The sequence below is a fragment of the Varanus komodoensis genome, unplaced genomic scaffold (assembly GCF_004798865.1).
Source record: "Varanus komodoensis strain SLA01 unplaced genomic scaffold, ASM479886v1 scaffold5, whole genome shotgun sequence".
In the NCBI taxonomy this organism is placed as follows: Eukaryota; Metazoa; Chordata; class Lepidosauria; order Squamata; family Varanidae; genus Varanus; species Varanus komodoensis.
The window spans coordinates 22,102,049-22,118,870 of NW_025336087.1; the positions used below are offsets into that span (position 1 = coordinate 22,102,049).

The 16,822-nt window shown below is 37.7% G+C and overlaps 1 protein-coding gene across 3 annotated transcripts in view; it reads right to left on the reverse strand.

Moving 5' to 3' along the window:
* The window catches only part of MCTP1 (multiple C2 and transmembrane domain containing 1), a 158,991-nt gene that overhangs the window by 33,142 nt on the left and 109,027 nt on the right, over positions 1 to 16,822 (reverse strand). For all 3 annotated transcript variants that reach the window (XM_044446291.1, XM_044446289.1, XM_044446288.1), the window contains 2 exons: positions 14,108 to 14,227; positions 2,610 to 2,663 (listed from right to left, as the gene is read on the reverse strand). In XM_044446291.1, the coding sequence (XP_044302226.1) occupies positions 2,610 to 2,663; positions 14,108 to 14,227 (174 nt within the window). The remainder of the gene's footprint in view (positions 1 to 2,609; positions 2,664 to 14,107; positions 14,228 to 16,822) is intronic.

Here is a 16,822-nt window from a genome sequence, read left to right on the forward strand (position 1 = left end):
ATTCTGCAGTTTACTCGGGGCTGTCAAAAACAAAACTCTGTCCATCTGTAATCCTTCTTCAATGAATGCCCACACAAGCTTTGTAGAAGTAGCCAATAAGTTATCCATTCATTCTGACTAAGTGGTTAATATCTACATCAGTTCTGAGGAAAGACACTTTTCATAATCACCCAACAATCTGCTAAGTGAAAACATATGGTGCAGCTTAGGCAAAGCCTGCCAGAGGTCTTTACTGAATGGAAAACAGGTGCTCTAGTTGTCTGCCATGCAATACCCCATTTACCCCCAAGTCCAAAGGTTACTGGACTAATAGTTGCCTTGTGGTAATCGGGGAAAACTAAGTTACTTGGCATAGTCAAACATCTGGGACATATTTTATATGCTTGCAACATATGCTTCAGTTTCAATTAAAGTGAGGCTTTGGCACATTTATTAATCTTTTGACTTTTATTCTATAAGAGGACCCACTGACCTCACTTTGCTATTTTACTAAATGAGAAAACAGAAAAGTAATGAGAGCTAGAGGTCAGCATCAATCAGCACTGCAATTTACATTTGTTTTCTCTCAAAACTGTATTATGGACACACTTAAAATGGAGGGAGTTAATAATTCATAGGAATGCACTCCAGTTTAAGGTACATAGGGCTAAAATTCATCCTTTTAAATAATTTGTGAATGATCTCCTCCAAATATACTATGTCTAGTCTATGCATGTAGGCTTTGTATTTACATATATTAACATTAAATGGGAATTATGAGTATTCAGTCCAAATGCTTTTCATGCAAGAAAAAGTAACACTGAATTCAGATAGCCATTTAAGTGCACACTTACTTGGCATTGGTAGTTATATTCAAAGGCTGTTTTGGAACTATGGTGTCTAATTCAGACTGCCAAATATTAAATATTGCTACAGCTCCAGATATTAGGTGTTATTTTTAGCTGTGTATGTTTTGCTTGTCATGTATTTTAGCAAGTCAGTAAAAGGCCCTTAATGATTATCTAGTAATGCTGTACTAGGGCACATACTTACATAGCAACTAGCTCCAATTTATTTAAACTAAGGTAAATTTGAAGCACTATAGTACATACATTTTTAAGGAGCTGCAGCTATTAACATTTCCATGGATACAAAAATTACTTAATACAACTTATATAAAGTATAATTATAATAAAATATGAACAAGAGAAGGAAAATACTCACAAATGGATATCAGACCCACATTTACCAGAGGAGAAATGTTTTTACGTTAATAAACAAGCTCACTAGAGCTACATGACTGACCTTCACAATAAATCACATAATCTATTGCCAGGCATGTACACACAATTTAGTATTGAGAAAGAGCACACGTGACTTTGCACAAAGAAAATGTAGATATGGCATTATTTCATGATTGCAGCTTGTAGCAAAAGCATTTAGACATGCACAGAAAAAAAAAATGTCATATGTCAGGGAATGTAACAAAATAAAGAACTATTAAGAAATTCATCTTTCAGAAAGTGGCCCTTCATTGGTAAAGCGAACTAACTAATCAGAGTGAATTTTTTGACACTTCAAATGTTTTCTGGCTGCCAGCCTACAAATTCTTCTAGTGGTTCAGAATTGTACATCTCTACTAGCAACAAAGGTCAAGGACATAAATTAAGATAGTTTTTTTTCTTTTGCTTTCCAAAAAAAAGTCATTGCTTTATTACAACAGAAGCATGAGAACATTTGTGAAGGTCAATGTTTTCTGTATTTAACATGAAGTGTTGCAAAAGAATCTGAATACCTCATTCTCTCAATCCCTTCATTTTATTTGTTTTAAAGGCATTTATCTTGCACTTTTATTCCCCACAAACCAGCCCTGCTAACTAACACAGTTGCTTCACTTTACAAGGTCATTCTAATTTCCTCTCTGTGTCTTTTCCCTCCCCTCTAGGGACAACCATGCAGTCCTATTGCTTGCTTCAATAAGTTGTATAAACTAGCTGTTATTTACTGTGGTGGCAATCCTCAACCCAACCAGCAACCTAGGAACTAAGCAACATTCTCAAGAGCTGAAAGAACAACCATAGTCCCCTTAGGTTGATGCTGGGCCACACAATACCAATCCCAAATCCACCTGTAAGAGGCCTATGAGAATTGTGATTATTTAAATATCATACAGAGTGCACCACACATCAAACATTCTTCTGCCAAGTAATCTCAGAAAATTATAGATGGCAAAAGACCACCTTCAAACAGTATGGTGTTTCTATTTTTATAACATTTCTCCCAGAAAGTAAGTACAGCCCTATTTGTAATACTCAAGACAGGACAAATTTTTGTCCTTCAAAAACAGTTGTCACTGCACTTATCTTCACAACAGCTATCAAGTTCCAGACAAGCTGAATTATTTTTGTTCCTAGAAGGAAAAAAAATGACCCAGCTCTGGACAAAAAAGAGAGGATTTATAGTCCTCTGCCCCCTCTTACAACATATACTGGCATTGTTAGGATGATAAACAGCTCTGTCCAATTTTCTGGACTAAAAACATTTCAGCTCCTTTTTAACTGTCTGCAAGAACACTGTCATGTCTAAATTCTCTCATCCCAAGATACCCAAGTGGTAGGAAAGATAATTACCTTGTCATCTCTGTCATCTTCTTCTTCCTCGTCCTCTAGCATGTCCTCCACTACCTGCAGACACAAATAGCAGTTGTCATGAGTATTTTGTTGAGATTTTGTAGATCAAAAATAATTAAATATTTGAAATAAAGTTACAAAAGAACAATTTGCCACATATATTTGACCTAGAGATTCAAATAAGTAAATAGCATTCTGAAATCTTCTCCCTGTGTAATATTCCACCGAATATTTAAGAGAACAGCATGGTAGATCATGCTCTGGTGTTATCCAGCTTGAATACTGTAATGCCTTTGAAGAAAGTTCAGAAACTTTAAGTGCTCAAATATTGGCTGGGGCCAAGCAATCCGATGATTTGACCCTGTTACTGCTTCAACTGCACTTGCCCATGCATTTCTGAGACCAATTTAAAATGCTGGTTTTACCTTTAAAGCTTTTAATGAAGTTGCCTGAAGGACCACCTTCTCCCAGGTCAGACTGCTTGCACTTGAAGGCACTTACCTCCAAAGTTGCTTGGACTAGTGAGTATGAGGGAGGGCTGCTTTTTAGTGGAGGCCCAGAACCTCTGGAATCAAATATCCATCAGGGGTTTGTTAGGTCCTTCCTTTGCAGGACTTCAGGGTTTGAAGATGCACCTGTTTTCATTGGCCTTCCTTAATGTGGGCTACATGTTTTACTGGTAAATTTTGCTATATATATGTGTGCGCATGTGCGTGTGTATGTGTGCATGCCTATTTATACACTTCTGCATATTTTAATCCTGTATTCCACCTTGAAATAGTTTTACTTTAAAAGATAGCCTAAAACTAATTTAAAATAAAAAATAAGCTTTGAGACAGAAAGCCCCACTTAAAATTGAATGGCAAGCCTTTGCAGATGCATCCAAAGAAATATTTATGTATTCATTATAGGTCATAACATGTAGTAGACAAACATCTTTACTAAAGCAACAATGTAAACTGACTTCCTGCTTAATACACCTGAAGTAAAGATGACAATGCACTACTTTTACTACATCCCATACATATGAGACTGCATATTGGTGCTTTGCACACACTCAACAGCTGTCAACTGGAAAGAAGTGGTAAAGGGGTTTTCCATTAAAATGAGTTAAGTATATCTCCCCCTTTTTGGTGCGATTCTCCAGTTTTAAGGTATTGTCCTAATAGTTCTTAGTGCCTTCCAACTTTTCCACAGTCATTATATCTCTGTAAGTGTCCCTCTTTGTTCAAAAAAGAACACTTAGATTTGCTAGATTGGTTGAAAGAAAGGAAGGCTTTCTTATGACAGCTGTGAAAAGAGTCATGAAAAGGATAGGATGTGAAACTTCCCATTTTTGAGTATCTAGAGATTCATGGGAGTATGGAAGTCTTCTCAGACTTGATGAGGGTGGGGGTGAAGACAACTCCTCAACAGGTAAAGTATGCCTACCTCTCCATGTCCCACTCTTCCCAAGCAATGGCACACCATAATTTTGAGTAGTAGAAAATAATGAAAATAGCTTGTTAGAGGAAGAAGCGGTCTTTTGGACCTCTCCTTAAATGGAAATGATACTCATCACCATGGCACACAGATAAGGATTAAAACCTTGCTAACCTAGCTTTCCATGAGCAGTCTGGCAGCCTGTCAAAGCATGTTATGAACCTGTACAGATACTTCTAACAGACAGATCATTTCTAAAATTCTGGCAGTTCTAACCCACTAACAGCAAAATTTCTTTTTATATATTCGAGTATAAGAGGGCTGAAGAAGGAGTTTTAATGTAGTTCCTGAAAGTAGTTTTCCTGGTACTGTCCAGTATTTCCTTTTATTTTTTATCATGGACTCAAAGAATCACCTGAAAGTGCTTTCTAACCCACAGACACCCTCTTTTTAATTTTGTTCTTTTTGTCCAAATAACGTTTTTGTGTTATTCAGGACAGTATAGCTATATGATTGCATGGGTGAGAGAAGGTTTACTTTGCGACAGCTAAAGTGCTGATTTTATGGTATCTTTATTTGATCCATCTTCAATATGTTTTATAAGCATGGCTACTCATCCTTAGAATTTTGAATGTTGTGAATGCCATCAGATCTAATTAACTGAAAAATACATATGTCACAGGATAAAAATACATATATCATGGGATTTTTAAGGAAAATTGGATGGGGGGGGTTAACCAGAGGTTCAATGAAAATAATACTAAATTTGTCTTTGACTCCTCCTCTAATTTTATATTTTGCTGTCTGCAACCTAGCTTGAAATCAAGTAGTACTAATCAAACAAAGGGAAGGCACCAGGGAAATCAGAAAGCTGTAATGCAAGCAGTTAAAAGTGACATGACCTTCTGTAATGTCACTTGTCACAGATGTATATGCCACATAGCAGTGGAGGGTATTGAAAGAACCTGATTCCTGGTGCAGATCCATGATTATTAAACTAATACAGGTGACACTTAAGATCACGCATAAGATGGCTTCACATAATGTGCATGCATTACTTTACTGTGCTTACTGTTTAGTCATAAATTACATCACTCAAGAACCCTGTCCCTTTCCATATTGCAAGGTAATTTCTGACAAAACAGCAAGACAGAATTATTTGTATGCCAGCATTCATGCTGTACGTAATTTCCTGCTGCCAAAACACAAGCATAGAAATATACATGAAACAAATGCTTGAATTAGGTAGCAGACATTTCAGGTTATAAGCTGTGTAGATGTCTATATATATATTGATCTGTCCAAATGTAATTGGTGTATTTATAATTACAGAGTATATTAAAACTATGTAACATCATTGAAAGGAACGAGGGGCTATTCAGTTTACCCTATTTTCAGCTACAGGGAGACATAAACCAACATATTTCCTTAAGTGAATCAAGCCTTTGCCAGCAGTGGCTTGTTCTTTAGAGGACACAGAGTTACCCTTCTTTATCTATAGACATAAGCTTTAGATAAAATTCAGCTGTTTCCTTGACCAGTTGTTCATGTATTCAAGTTCCCACTTACTACTTCTTAGTCTTTTTTCTTCCTTGCCTGCCTGCTAGTCATATCTATAATCTAATGTAGGCTCTGCCCTTGGTTGCGTATAACTCTGGTTTTATTTCACATTTGTACAGGGTACTACAGTCAGACCGTCTATTTGATTTTCACTGTCAGTGTTTTCAGTGCTTCCTGGTGAACCTTTTTGTGTGTCATGCAAACATCCTCTATCCTGGAGAGCCCTGAAACATCCCCCTGCAACTCAAAGAGAAGGGCTACAAATTCAGCCTGCATACCCTACTAAAGACCAGCCCTACTTAAACCAGACCATAGTATGCTAGAAACTGACAGCAGAAGAACTGCCTGTAGATGAAATCATGCCAGGTAGCACCAGCAACAATGTTAACCACATGCCATAGAAGAACCTTAACTTCTAAAGTCTGCATCATTACCCTTGTAAGGTAATGCAGTGTTTATCTACAGGTATGTTCAAATTAGTGGTATTTTTCAATACATAATTGGGTGCATGACTGTAAATCAAGTTACATTTTTTAATGTAAAGAGGAAGGCTTACAGACAAGGAAATGTGCAAATGCATGCAATGTTGTACATGGAGACAGAGAGTCATACACAGGACGTCCTTCAATGCTGAGCAATCCATATTATTATACAACTTTACACATAACCATTTTCCCCCGTATCCAGCCAGTGTTATTGCTATACTAAATTTCTAGTTTTGGAGTTGGACCCCTGTAAGGATAGCAGTAGCATGTCAATTTCAGTGAACTGCAGGATTACTCAACACTTTATGGCAGGGGTAGGCATCCTAGTGCCCTCCAAATATTAGTCCCAGCCAGCACAGGCAATGGACAGGGATCATAGGAAAGGCAGTAAAAAACCAACTGGAAAGCATTGAGTTGTCTACCTTTGCTTTATGGACATAGCAGGACATTTTAAATCAATGGAGGAAAGGCTAATAATTTGCTCTTGCTGAAAACAGGAAGGCTTAATAGTGTTTACCTTTGGTTGGATCAGATCCTACATTTTTATATGTCCACTTTAGTAGTTTACTATGACTATGAACATTCAAAATGGAGTTGCCTCCAAATATACAAAAACACTCCTGAGATTACTTGCAAATCTTCATAGAATGTTTCTAAAGGAAGGATTAAAAAACTCAGCTCAATGACTAGAACAAAACATCTGAAACACAGTACTGCAAATGCATAGTGAAAGCAAGGTCTGCTTCAACAGAAACATTGCAAAGTTAAAAAGGTGTACACGTCTGAATGAAATGCACAAGAAATGTAAAGATAAAAAGTTAAAAATAATTCAAACTCATACAGGTATTCTTAGGAGAAAAAAAACTAAAGTTGATTTTTAAAAAAAAACGTAAAGTTCATAAATCAGCACATGATGAAAATTAATTTTCTTTTGATGGTACATGCCCAAACACTTTTAATATACAAAAAATCTTATTAAAAGCATTTATATTGATTTGTATTTTGACCTAAATTAATATGAAACAGTGGCTGGGCACTTTTTTTCTGTGCAACAATAGGAAGAGAACTGGATCCTGAGTCAGTGTTCCTTCTCTAGGGACACAAAGGAATTTGTGTAAAATCTGGAGTTGATTTATTTTTTTTCCTGTTTGTCTCTGTACAATCTAACCACAATATGTGCTTGCGTGTCAGTTGATTTACAACACTTATGTGTAATTATAATATAAAATTATTGAATGTGTATGAATTGAAGAGAATGCATAAAACCACTCAGACTCTTGCAGGTCATCTGAAAGTACTTTAGGTCAAGCTGAAGATTCCCCACAGTCAATAACCCTAATACCTGTATCTATGTGGTCATTTTCACAACAGGGCATCTGCTTCACTCAAAATAAACTGTCAAGAAAGAATTTTTAAATATAGCAAGATTAAAACAAAATACCATCTCTTATAGGACAGCGGCAATCCGGTATTTATTCCACATTCCTCATTCCAAGATAAACAGAGTTAGCTGTGCACAGAACACATACAGGTTTGGGTTGTTTAAGCACGGCATCATGGTTACCTGGCTCACAACCACTTTCCTATGCCTACCGCTATCCATAGCACAGCTTTAGCATGTAAAATCTAATTCAACACACAAGGGTTCTCTAGGTGATATTTATAAACAACTGATGTTAGCAATAGAGCGCATTTGCAATACTATTTGGAAAATCTATGGCAGTATGAATAGAACTAAGCAGCGATTAAACATTTGACCTTGGATTGTTTCATCTATAGTAGTCATCAAGGTAACTGAGCCATTCGATGTCATAATTAATATGATGAGCTTGCCACTAAGGTTGAATATATTGCTCCACGTAAGGCAGCAAGTGAAAAGAAAGAGGCTCTGCTATGACAGACATCTTGAGATTTAAAAATACAATTAAGAGGGGGAAAAGATTTCTTGCAGAATGAACTTCCTTGCCTATGCCTAGGAAAGGAGACTGTTAATGTTATAATTTTAGGCAGATATGTAAGAGGAAGTGTGGTTTTCATTACACAACAGCCTAGTATGATTTTTTTTTAAATGATACCATCTAGTACAATAGGCACTACAGTAAACTTGCAATCCTTTGCAATTACGCAATTTACACTGTCAGCTTAATGTGTCCATTATGCTAATAGAGTTAATACTAAGACAGACTATAGTATATTTACACTGGTGTATATTTTTATGTGTTTGTTTTAATGAGTTCAGGTGCTGTTACTCACTTTAGCATAAAGCACTACACAGTTTATTAACTGTTTATTTGAACTATGTCTCCATCTAAAGGTTCTAAAATCCAACATACCTGTTTGTTGGATTTACAATGATCCTTGAATTCAGCAGAAATGTAAAAGTATGTATGTTTGAGATCACAGAATTAATGTGTTTTAGCAAATGAGACTTTAATATGATGGCACTGAATTCTCAGATAGGAACTTAAGTTACAGACAGTAAAACATGTTCCTCATAAAGAGCTTTGAACAGCATTATTTCTTTCAGTTAGCATTACTAATTTAACAGCCTAGCTACTTCAGCTTCTAATGATACAAACAGGCTGTTCGATATTCATAATGATAAAGAGAAGGCACTTTACATGTTCGACCTTACTCATATTTACACATTCTACAGTGTGCGTGCAAGTGTGTGTGGTTTTTTCAAAGGTAACATGAGAAATGTAATAGTTGAATCTCCAAAAATGAGTGGAAATTATACCAGCAATGAGCAAGCTGGATTGCTGAGGAGACTCAACATATTATACAGGCTTAGTGGCTGTGAATGAGACAATCTATGTGAATTGCAGCATCAACCAGGAAAATCTACACTAGGGGTTTTTATTACAGGGGGGGTGTTATTTATTGTATAATTTTAGTTTTTATGTGTTGTGAGCCGCCCCAAGGCTTTGTTGCGATGGGGCGGCATATAAATGTTTTAAATAAATAAATACTATGGTAATGCTTGAATCACTGGCACATGACCTGAAGATCATCCCAGACTGATCACTCATGCTATTACTGCCATGATAGTACAGATTTCTTCATATCTGTGATATCAGAATGCTTTTACATGCCGAGTCTTTTCTGAGGTGCATACGCCAGTGTGTGCTAAACTTGTGGTACTATTCTGGGGGAAGGAGTTGTTTCAGTGGGCTGTGGAGCTGGAAAGTGGGGAAACTCGGGGAACTCTGCAAAAAGAATGACCTATCAAGGTTTTCTTTTGCTTGGAAGTATCTGCTATGGCACAGTTAAGGAGGCGTGAATAGCACAAACCTCTCCGATTGCTTTAAGTGCTGCGTGAGCAAGGCTGCTCTTACCTGAGTTCAGCAGCCTCAACGAAACAGTGACAATTCTGAGAAGCAGATAGGCCTAATCAGCCCTCAGTTGCTTTCCTGTGTCTTATGGCTTCTTTCTTTCCCCAACCCTAACCCTCTGATTTGCCCAGTGAAGTGGGAGTAAATGCAATGGTACTTCCTCCCATCACTCCCCTTTGAAAAAATCAAGTGTGCAATTCCTTTTCAAACATCCTGCATCAAGGAACAACTAGCTGAAAAAGTGCTCCTACAAGTTTGCTCAGAAGTAAATTCTATCTTTTAGGGTGCTTGCTGTTGTCAGTCGTGAAGTCGTGTCCGACCCATCGCGACCCCATGGACAACATTCCTCCAGGCCTTCCAGTCCCCCACCATCCCCCGGAGTCCACTTAAGCTCATGCTGACTGCTTCAGTCACCCCATCTAGCCACCTCATTCTCTGCCGTCCCCTTGTTCTTTTGCCATCTATTGTTCCCAGCATTAGGCTCTTCGCCATGAAGTCCTTCCTTCTCATTAGGTGGCCAAAGTATTTGAGCTTCATCTTCAGTATCTGGCCTTCTAAAGAGCAGGCAGGGTTGATCTCCTCTAGGACTGTGCTTACTCAGAAATAAAACACATTCTTTTTGATGAGAATTCTTACTTTTGTGAATTCTTTTAGGGTGCAGGAAAATGGGGGCACTGATCCTACAGGCCATATTTCATGGGAGGTAGAGAAACAGCAGCAAACAGCATCAGCGCTTGACCCTCCTTTATCCTTAATTTTCTCCTCCTCCATGATTTTTTTTTTTTTTTTGTGAGGGGGCAGCAGATTTTTAATAAAACTTTTTAAAAAAATCTCTGCTTTTTCCACCAAAATCTGTACATAGTCTAAGAGATCAAAACAACAACAACAACTCCAAAACTGTTTCCAGCTCCTCTTAATTCTCCTGAAATTGTAATTGTGTGCAACATAATATCATGCTTTATCACAATGGACACATTGCATTTATTAGCATGTGCACCAACAGTGGTAAATACCTTTTACATAAATAGCATGTTAGCGTACCTTGAGAATTGAAAGGGGCTGTGGTATAGCTGCCTCCGCTCTAGCTTATATGATATGAACATGGATTTTCTCTGACTGTCTTTGTAAAGCAAAAAGGAATGTGCATACATGTCTTTCCTGCTTGTGAGGACCCTTGCTCCTGTCCAAGTGTTTAATATATTGTTTTAATAGTTGCTTATAGATATTTGGAAAAGGTAACATTAATTATGATCAATAAATTTGAAAAGAACAGTGGAACAACTTTAAACCAGTTGCTTAAAGTGATGGGTTATAATGTCAATACGTTGGCACAACCATTACTGTTTGATGTTTGTTTACATTATTAAGGAGAAATAGAGGAAAAGTTGTAGAGAGAAGAACTTCAACAGTAACGGTGTTGTCAAGTTTCAGCATTTGGATAGAGGTGGTTCACAATCATATTCATCCTCTTTGGAAGTGAGGTGTTGTTTTTAAATAACTAAAGCCAACATTCCATTGAATTTCAGCAAAGCTAATAAATTGGTTTGACCATATCTAAACTGCCGCCTATTCTCCTTTTGGACAATTTAGTTTACAATAGGGCTGCACAACCAGTCTGTAGTTTTTGTTTGTTGTCTCCCCAAAAATCTGTTGAATGACTTCTTGGATTGACAGTTTTAATCTGTTCCTGCCAAATGGTGCACTGAAAGGTTCTGACCTGTAATCTGTCTTCCTGTGAAATTTGTTTAAAATTCTGTACTGGCACTAAAGTTGTGCTGTTTCAAACATATTAAAATTTTCTATACTACACAATATTTGTTTGGTAAGAACTGCTTTGCCTTTCTTTGAGGCCAAACATATTTTTATCCAGTCTCCACCAGGCTTGTTTATACAAAATACTGGACTGACTCACTTTGTAGATTTCTCTGTCTTCATTATTGCCATCAGCTTCTATATATGATCCAGATAATTTTAAAGAAGTATGTTTAAAAGTACCATGTGCTACCTGAAGATTTATTTTAGCTTTGCTTTGGTGAACTATACAGTCATTAAAACAAAAATTTGTAGTTTGAATGAACATCCTCTGCTCTTCTGGGTCTTCTCGGCAGTATCCAACAGGCTCCTTCTGCTAGTGGAATGGACACCACTGGTGCATCAAACTATTTCTCCCGCTACAGTCCCTTGCACATATACCAAAATAATCCCAGATAATTATCCCTAGAACAAATTTAAGAGGAGTTCAGACAGAAGAGGAGATACTCCCATGATGCAAGCAGACAGCTGCTCACATCGTGTTGGATAAAATCCTTGGGAAACATACAATTATGTCTAACAGCACATCATCAAATGCTTGTGTTCCACCCTAATCCGGAGCAATTTTGCATGTGCACACATACATGCTGATTTGTAACACAACAGCATGTATTCAGCTGGTCCAGTTTCTTTAGCTATTTAATTTGTTTTTAAATTTTGTATGTTTAAGAAGTTATGTTATTATCTTAAATTTGTGGATTGTAATTTTTATGAACTACCCAGGGAAATTTGGCTATTGGCTGGCATTGAAATGAAACAAAGTAATGATAATAATTATTCCTACTTTGCCTGAAACTATGATGTGAACAGGAAGAGGGGGAATCCAGTTTGTTACCACTGTGATTGTGAGTACCACTCAGTATTTAAAAGGTGTAGTTGGATATATAAATCTATTTATTTTTATTTATTTAAAACATTTATATACAGAATGCTGTATATTTATCAACATTAAGTCACAATCTGCTCTGGTCTACATGTCAAGGTCTTTGGTCCTCAAAAACAAAATGAAAGGAAATGAAGACAGAAGAAAAAAGAAAAAGAGTAGGTCCCACCAACCCAAAAGGCCCTGGGTTTAGTCATTATGAAGAGGAAATTTCTATCACATTAAATAAATAGGATTTGTAAACATTTGTATCCATTATGAGAAAAGAAATGAAGCAACAATTTATCCTACATTAGATTGGGAAAATAAAAGATTTATGGCATCTATTGTAAGCTAATATGGATGCTGTTAATTTTGTGGTGGCAAATGTCAGAACTGAAAAGAACTTAGCTAAGTAAGGTTTTCCTGGCACTTAAAAATGATGAGATAAAATAGGTTCATCTGTCATAATCAGGCAGCAACTTGGTGAATAGTGTCATTGATCTGAAAGAGTGAGACTATAGTCTCTCAATGCTGCAATTGACTGGGAAACCGAGATTGTTATGTAGGAGAAAGATTCTAGTGACAAAGGCCTTATGAGATACTGTATCTGAATGTTTTTTTAACGTCTATTAGCATTAACTACATAAGAGTCCTGTCGAATCAGGCCAAGAATCCACCTAGTTCAGGATTTGGCTTCCCACGTTGGCTCCCAGGAAACACAGAAGCGGAGCCTTGCAACAACAGCCTTGTTCTGCCCCTGCTTCCTAGCAACTAGTATTCAGTGGCAGGCAGCTGCTAAGTATGGACACCTTAGCTAGCATTCATAGTTCATATTTGGTAATACATGGACCTCGTTTCCATGCATTTGAACAAGTTTGTGCAAGGGAAATCCTGGGGTCAAGCCATCTGCACACTTCCCTAACTTATTGATCAAGCATATCAGTCAAAGAAGAATATTATGAAATGAAAGTTTTTCCTCTATTGTGACATTTAAATTTGTATGACACAAGTTGGGATGAGATAAATAGAAACAGATTTAAAGTGGATAGAGGGAAAGGACTGAAAACCAGGTTTTATACCTGGTTTTAAAGGTATAAAAACGCAGGAAACCATGTCCTTGGAGGCAATTGTTTCATGAATTATAAAGCATGTGGGGAGCTAAGATGTTGCAATTATGAGTAGAAGGTTTTCTGTACATTTCCAAGGAAACAGGGAGAGTTGCAAAAAAGAAAAAAAACTGAACTGCTAGAGAGAAAGCAAGAGGTGTTGATAGATTGGTAGATTGTTGTATCAAGAGTCCTCTTTAGTCAAAATACTTGAAAAAAAGTCTGTATTTTATATTTTTAAAAAGGTACTGAGAGTTTAATTTGTGTAGGAGATATGTATCTTATTCACTCTGTATGCTTTGCTCCTTAATTATCTGTGTGCATTGAGAGGTTGCTAATACACAATTAGATGTCCCTTTTAAGTTATAAAAATGCAGTGTAATTCATTTTATAATGTAATGTCTAAATTTTTAATGAGGTTGATTGTAATGAAGAACTATTCAATATTTTTGTCATTTAGAAATATTTTTAGTTTCTCCCCTTTCTACTTGTGGCACAGCAGTGCCTGGATTATGTTGGCCCTACCACTGCTATTTTTTGAGTCCATGCCCCTGAGCTGCCAGACTCTGCCCTGAGCCCCTTCCACTCATGTGCCACAGTGCCTGCATTTTCATCTAAAAAGTGTCTGAAGATTTTAAGTTAACCACTTTGCACCCAGTGGAAAGTATTTTTCACACCCTCCTTGGTACTTTTCAAGGGTTGTCTTCCAAATCTATTCCCAAAATACCTCTTATGACAAAAAGGAATCTTCCTCTTTTGACATCCTCTTCTTCCAATGCTGAGAGGAGGATAATTCCATGAGCCTAAAGGGGCTCTTCCTGCAATCTGTCTAAGCTGAAGCAGCATCTAAATATTTTTGCCTCAATGGGTGGCATGTGTATTAAAAATCATACCGTATACTAAAGAGACTTACTGTATCATGTTGTCTATTATCCTTGCCCGATATGATCAGGAAGTAATTCCACACCAACAATAGCAACAAGACCAGAGGAATCATGTAGAACTCAAAATTCCAAGTCACAAAGAGAAAGAGCTAGAACAAATAGAAAGGCAGTGGTTATTCATGCTTAGATTTCCTGGAACTACAATTGCACAACATACGAGAACACATGCCATACAAAAACTATTCTCTTCTGCATATAAAGCTTGAATATACATTCTCTTAAATATGCTAGTTGCCTACTTTATCCCAAACAAAAAAACAAATTCATTTTCTTTTACACATTTGCTTCATATAAAAGTGATCAGGCAATTGCAATCTAAAGCCACACTCTCTATAGACAGTTTTATTTCTCTTACATGAAGTTAAGACACAAGTCCTTTTCAGGAAGACCAACATTTATAGGGTGCTTCTATCAGACCCAGCTGCGATGCCTATTTGGTTTCAACCACTCTTTAAGACAAGCACCCCAATGCTGTCAATATGCGTAGTAGCTTCTTGTCACCATAGGTCCTCCAGGATATCATGGGCTAACAGACCAGAACTGAGAAACCTGAAGTCACTGGCAAGTATGTTTTCAAGTGTATGTTATACAGCACTGGTTCAACTGAGATCACCATTTGGATTATCACTGGAGTGGAAAGGGAAATTCTAATGTTGGAGTCCTAATGACTGAGCTTGCCTAGCAAAGCATCCAGGGATGGCCAATGGGGACCGACAGGTATTTGCATATAACGCCAGTCCTTTATTGCTTACACTGGCTGCCAATTGAAGTCTGGGCCCAATTTAAGGTACTGGTGATGACCTATAAAGCCCTAAATAGAATGGGTCCTAGACACCTGAAAGAACACCTCCTTCACTATATGATCTCCCACCCCTTGAGATCTGAGGCGGAGGTCCTTCTTCAGGAGCCCTCCTTCAAAGAGATTATGAGGGGGTTACCCAGAGGACAGACTTCTCTGCGGTGGCACCCTGATTATGGAATATGCTTCCTAGAGAGGTTTGCCTGGAACCTGAGCTTCTTTCTCTTTGGTGCCAGGTGAAAACCATTTTTCCTCCTGTTATTTTAATGTTTAATTGGTTTTAATGTGGTTTATATTGCATATTGTGCTATTTCAATCTCTATTTTACTTGTTGTTTGTTCTAAACTGTCCTGGGATGCTAATATAGGTATGGTTTATAAAAGCTCTTTTTTTAAAGACATTGTACTGCCTATAGTTAAGAACAAGATGCCCCTTTATAAGCCAACTGAACTGGTAGTTGCAACTTCTTCCAGCACTAACAATGAGACACCTGCATATTACACCTATACTATACCTGAAGGCCACAAGCTAGTGTAGAGGTTTTAGGGGAAATCAGGTAGCTTGCAGCTTTCTCCTTTGAAAGCTTGTCGCCACCTCTCAGCATCTGCTGCCTAAGGCAACCACTTCAGTCCAAATAAAGGTAAGGCTGGTAAGTAGTAGCCAGTGCAAGAGGTAGATAAAGAAGGAGAACACATAGGAGAATTTATAAAAAGAAAACTGATCCTCAGAACCACAGGCGGTAATCACTGGGCCAGGTTGCATGACATGAGGGTAAGCCACAGTGGCTTTTTAACCAACCTATGTATGCCAAGCATATGATGGGCCAATTTACAAAATTACACTTGCTGGGCACAGCTTCTCATGTTGTCTGAACCCAGTAGATAGGGCTTGTTGAGCTGGTTAACTAATCACACCCAGAACCATTGACTGTTATAGAATTGTGGGGCGCTTTGTTACCCAGCCCAATACACTCAAGTCAGATGACATGAGAAGCCTTGGCAGTCTTCAGTTAGAAACTTGGTCATTGTTCTAGCATAGGTATCATCCTTTGAAGACTCCCACTCAGGACAGAAAGCCTCTTCACACACGTCTTTGTATGCACACATAAGTCATTTGACAAAGCATGCCTTTTATTTCAGAAAAATATTATTAATATGCAGGTTGATGCAGATTTTGCCAATTCACGGATTGAAATGCATTAATAATCAGCTATGATTAGCATAAACTAGACAGCAGCCCTATAATCAGTCTGATCCACAACACAAGTAGTTAAATCAATACAATGATATCCCAATTGGTTAGACAATCTTTATGAGAACTTCTTCCAAAGTCTTCTCTTAACCAAAACCTCCAGTACAAAGACACCTAGAGCAAAGGCTCTTATTTTTAGGACCTGTAGGCATATTTAGAATTTTGAGAAGGAGTCATGGGTGCTGTCACAAAATATTTGCTTGGTGGAGTTTGCCCATTCACAAAACAGCTGATCTCCCACTTCCCAGATGACAAACTGTTAAGGCTAAACAGAACTAAGAGGCCCCAGAACCAGACTTTTTGTTCCACAGATTCCATGACAACCATGGGACTGTTCCAACATCACATGGGTCCTACACACATGGCAGAGCATACCTTAGACCTGTTTTTTTCCCTGTTGAGTGTGGGACTGTTGATCTGAATGAGGGAGACCTTGATTAAGTCTTTGTCATAGGCAGATCCCCACCTGCTTAGGTTTAGACTGGTGGTAGCTTTTCCCCTCTGCAAGCGTGAGGGACCCATTAACATGTTTGTACTTAGAGGTCTCCACAGAAATTACCCAGGTGGTTGACATGGTCACCCTTGCTGTAGTAGAACTCAAATACTCCCCCACCCCCAGTACACTGAGAGCAAT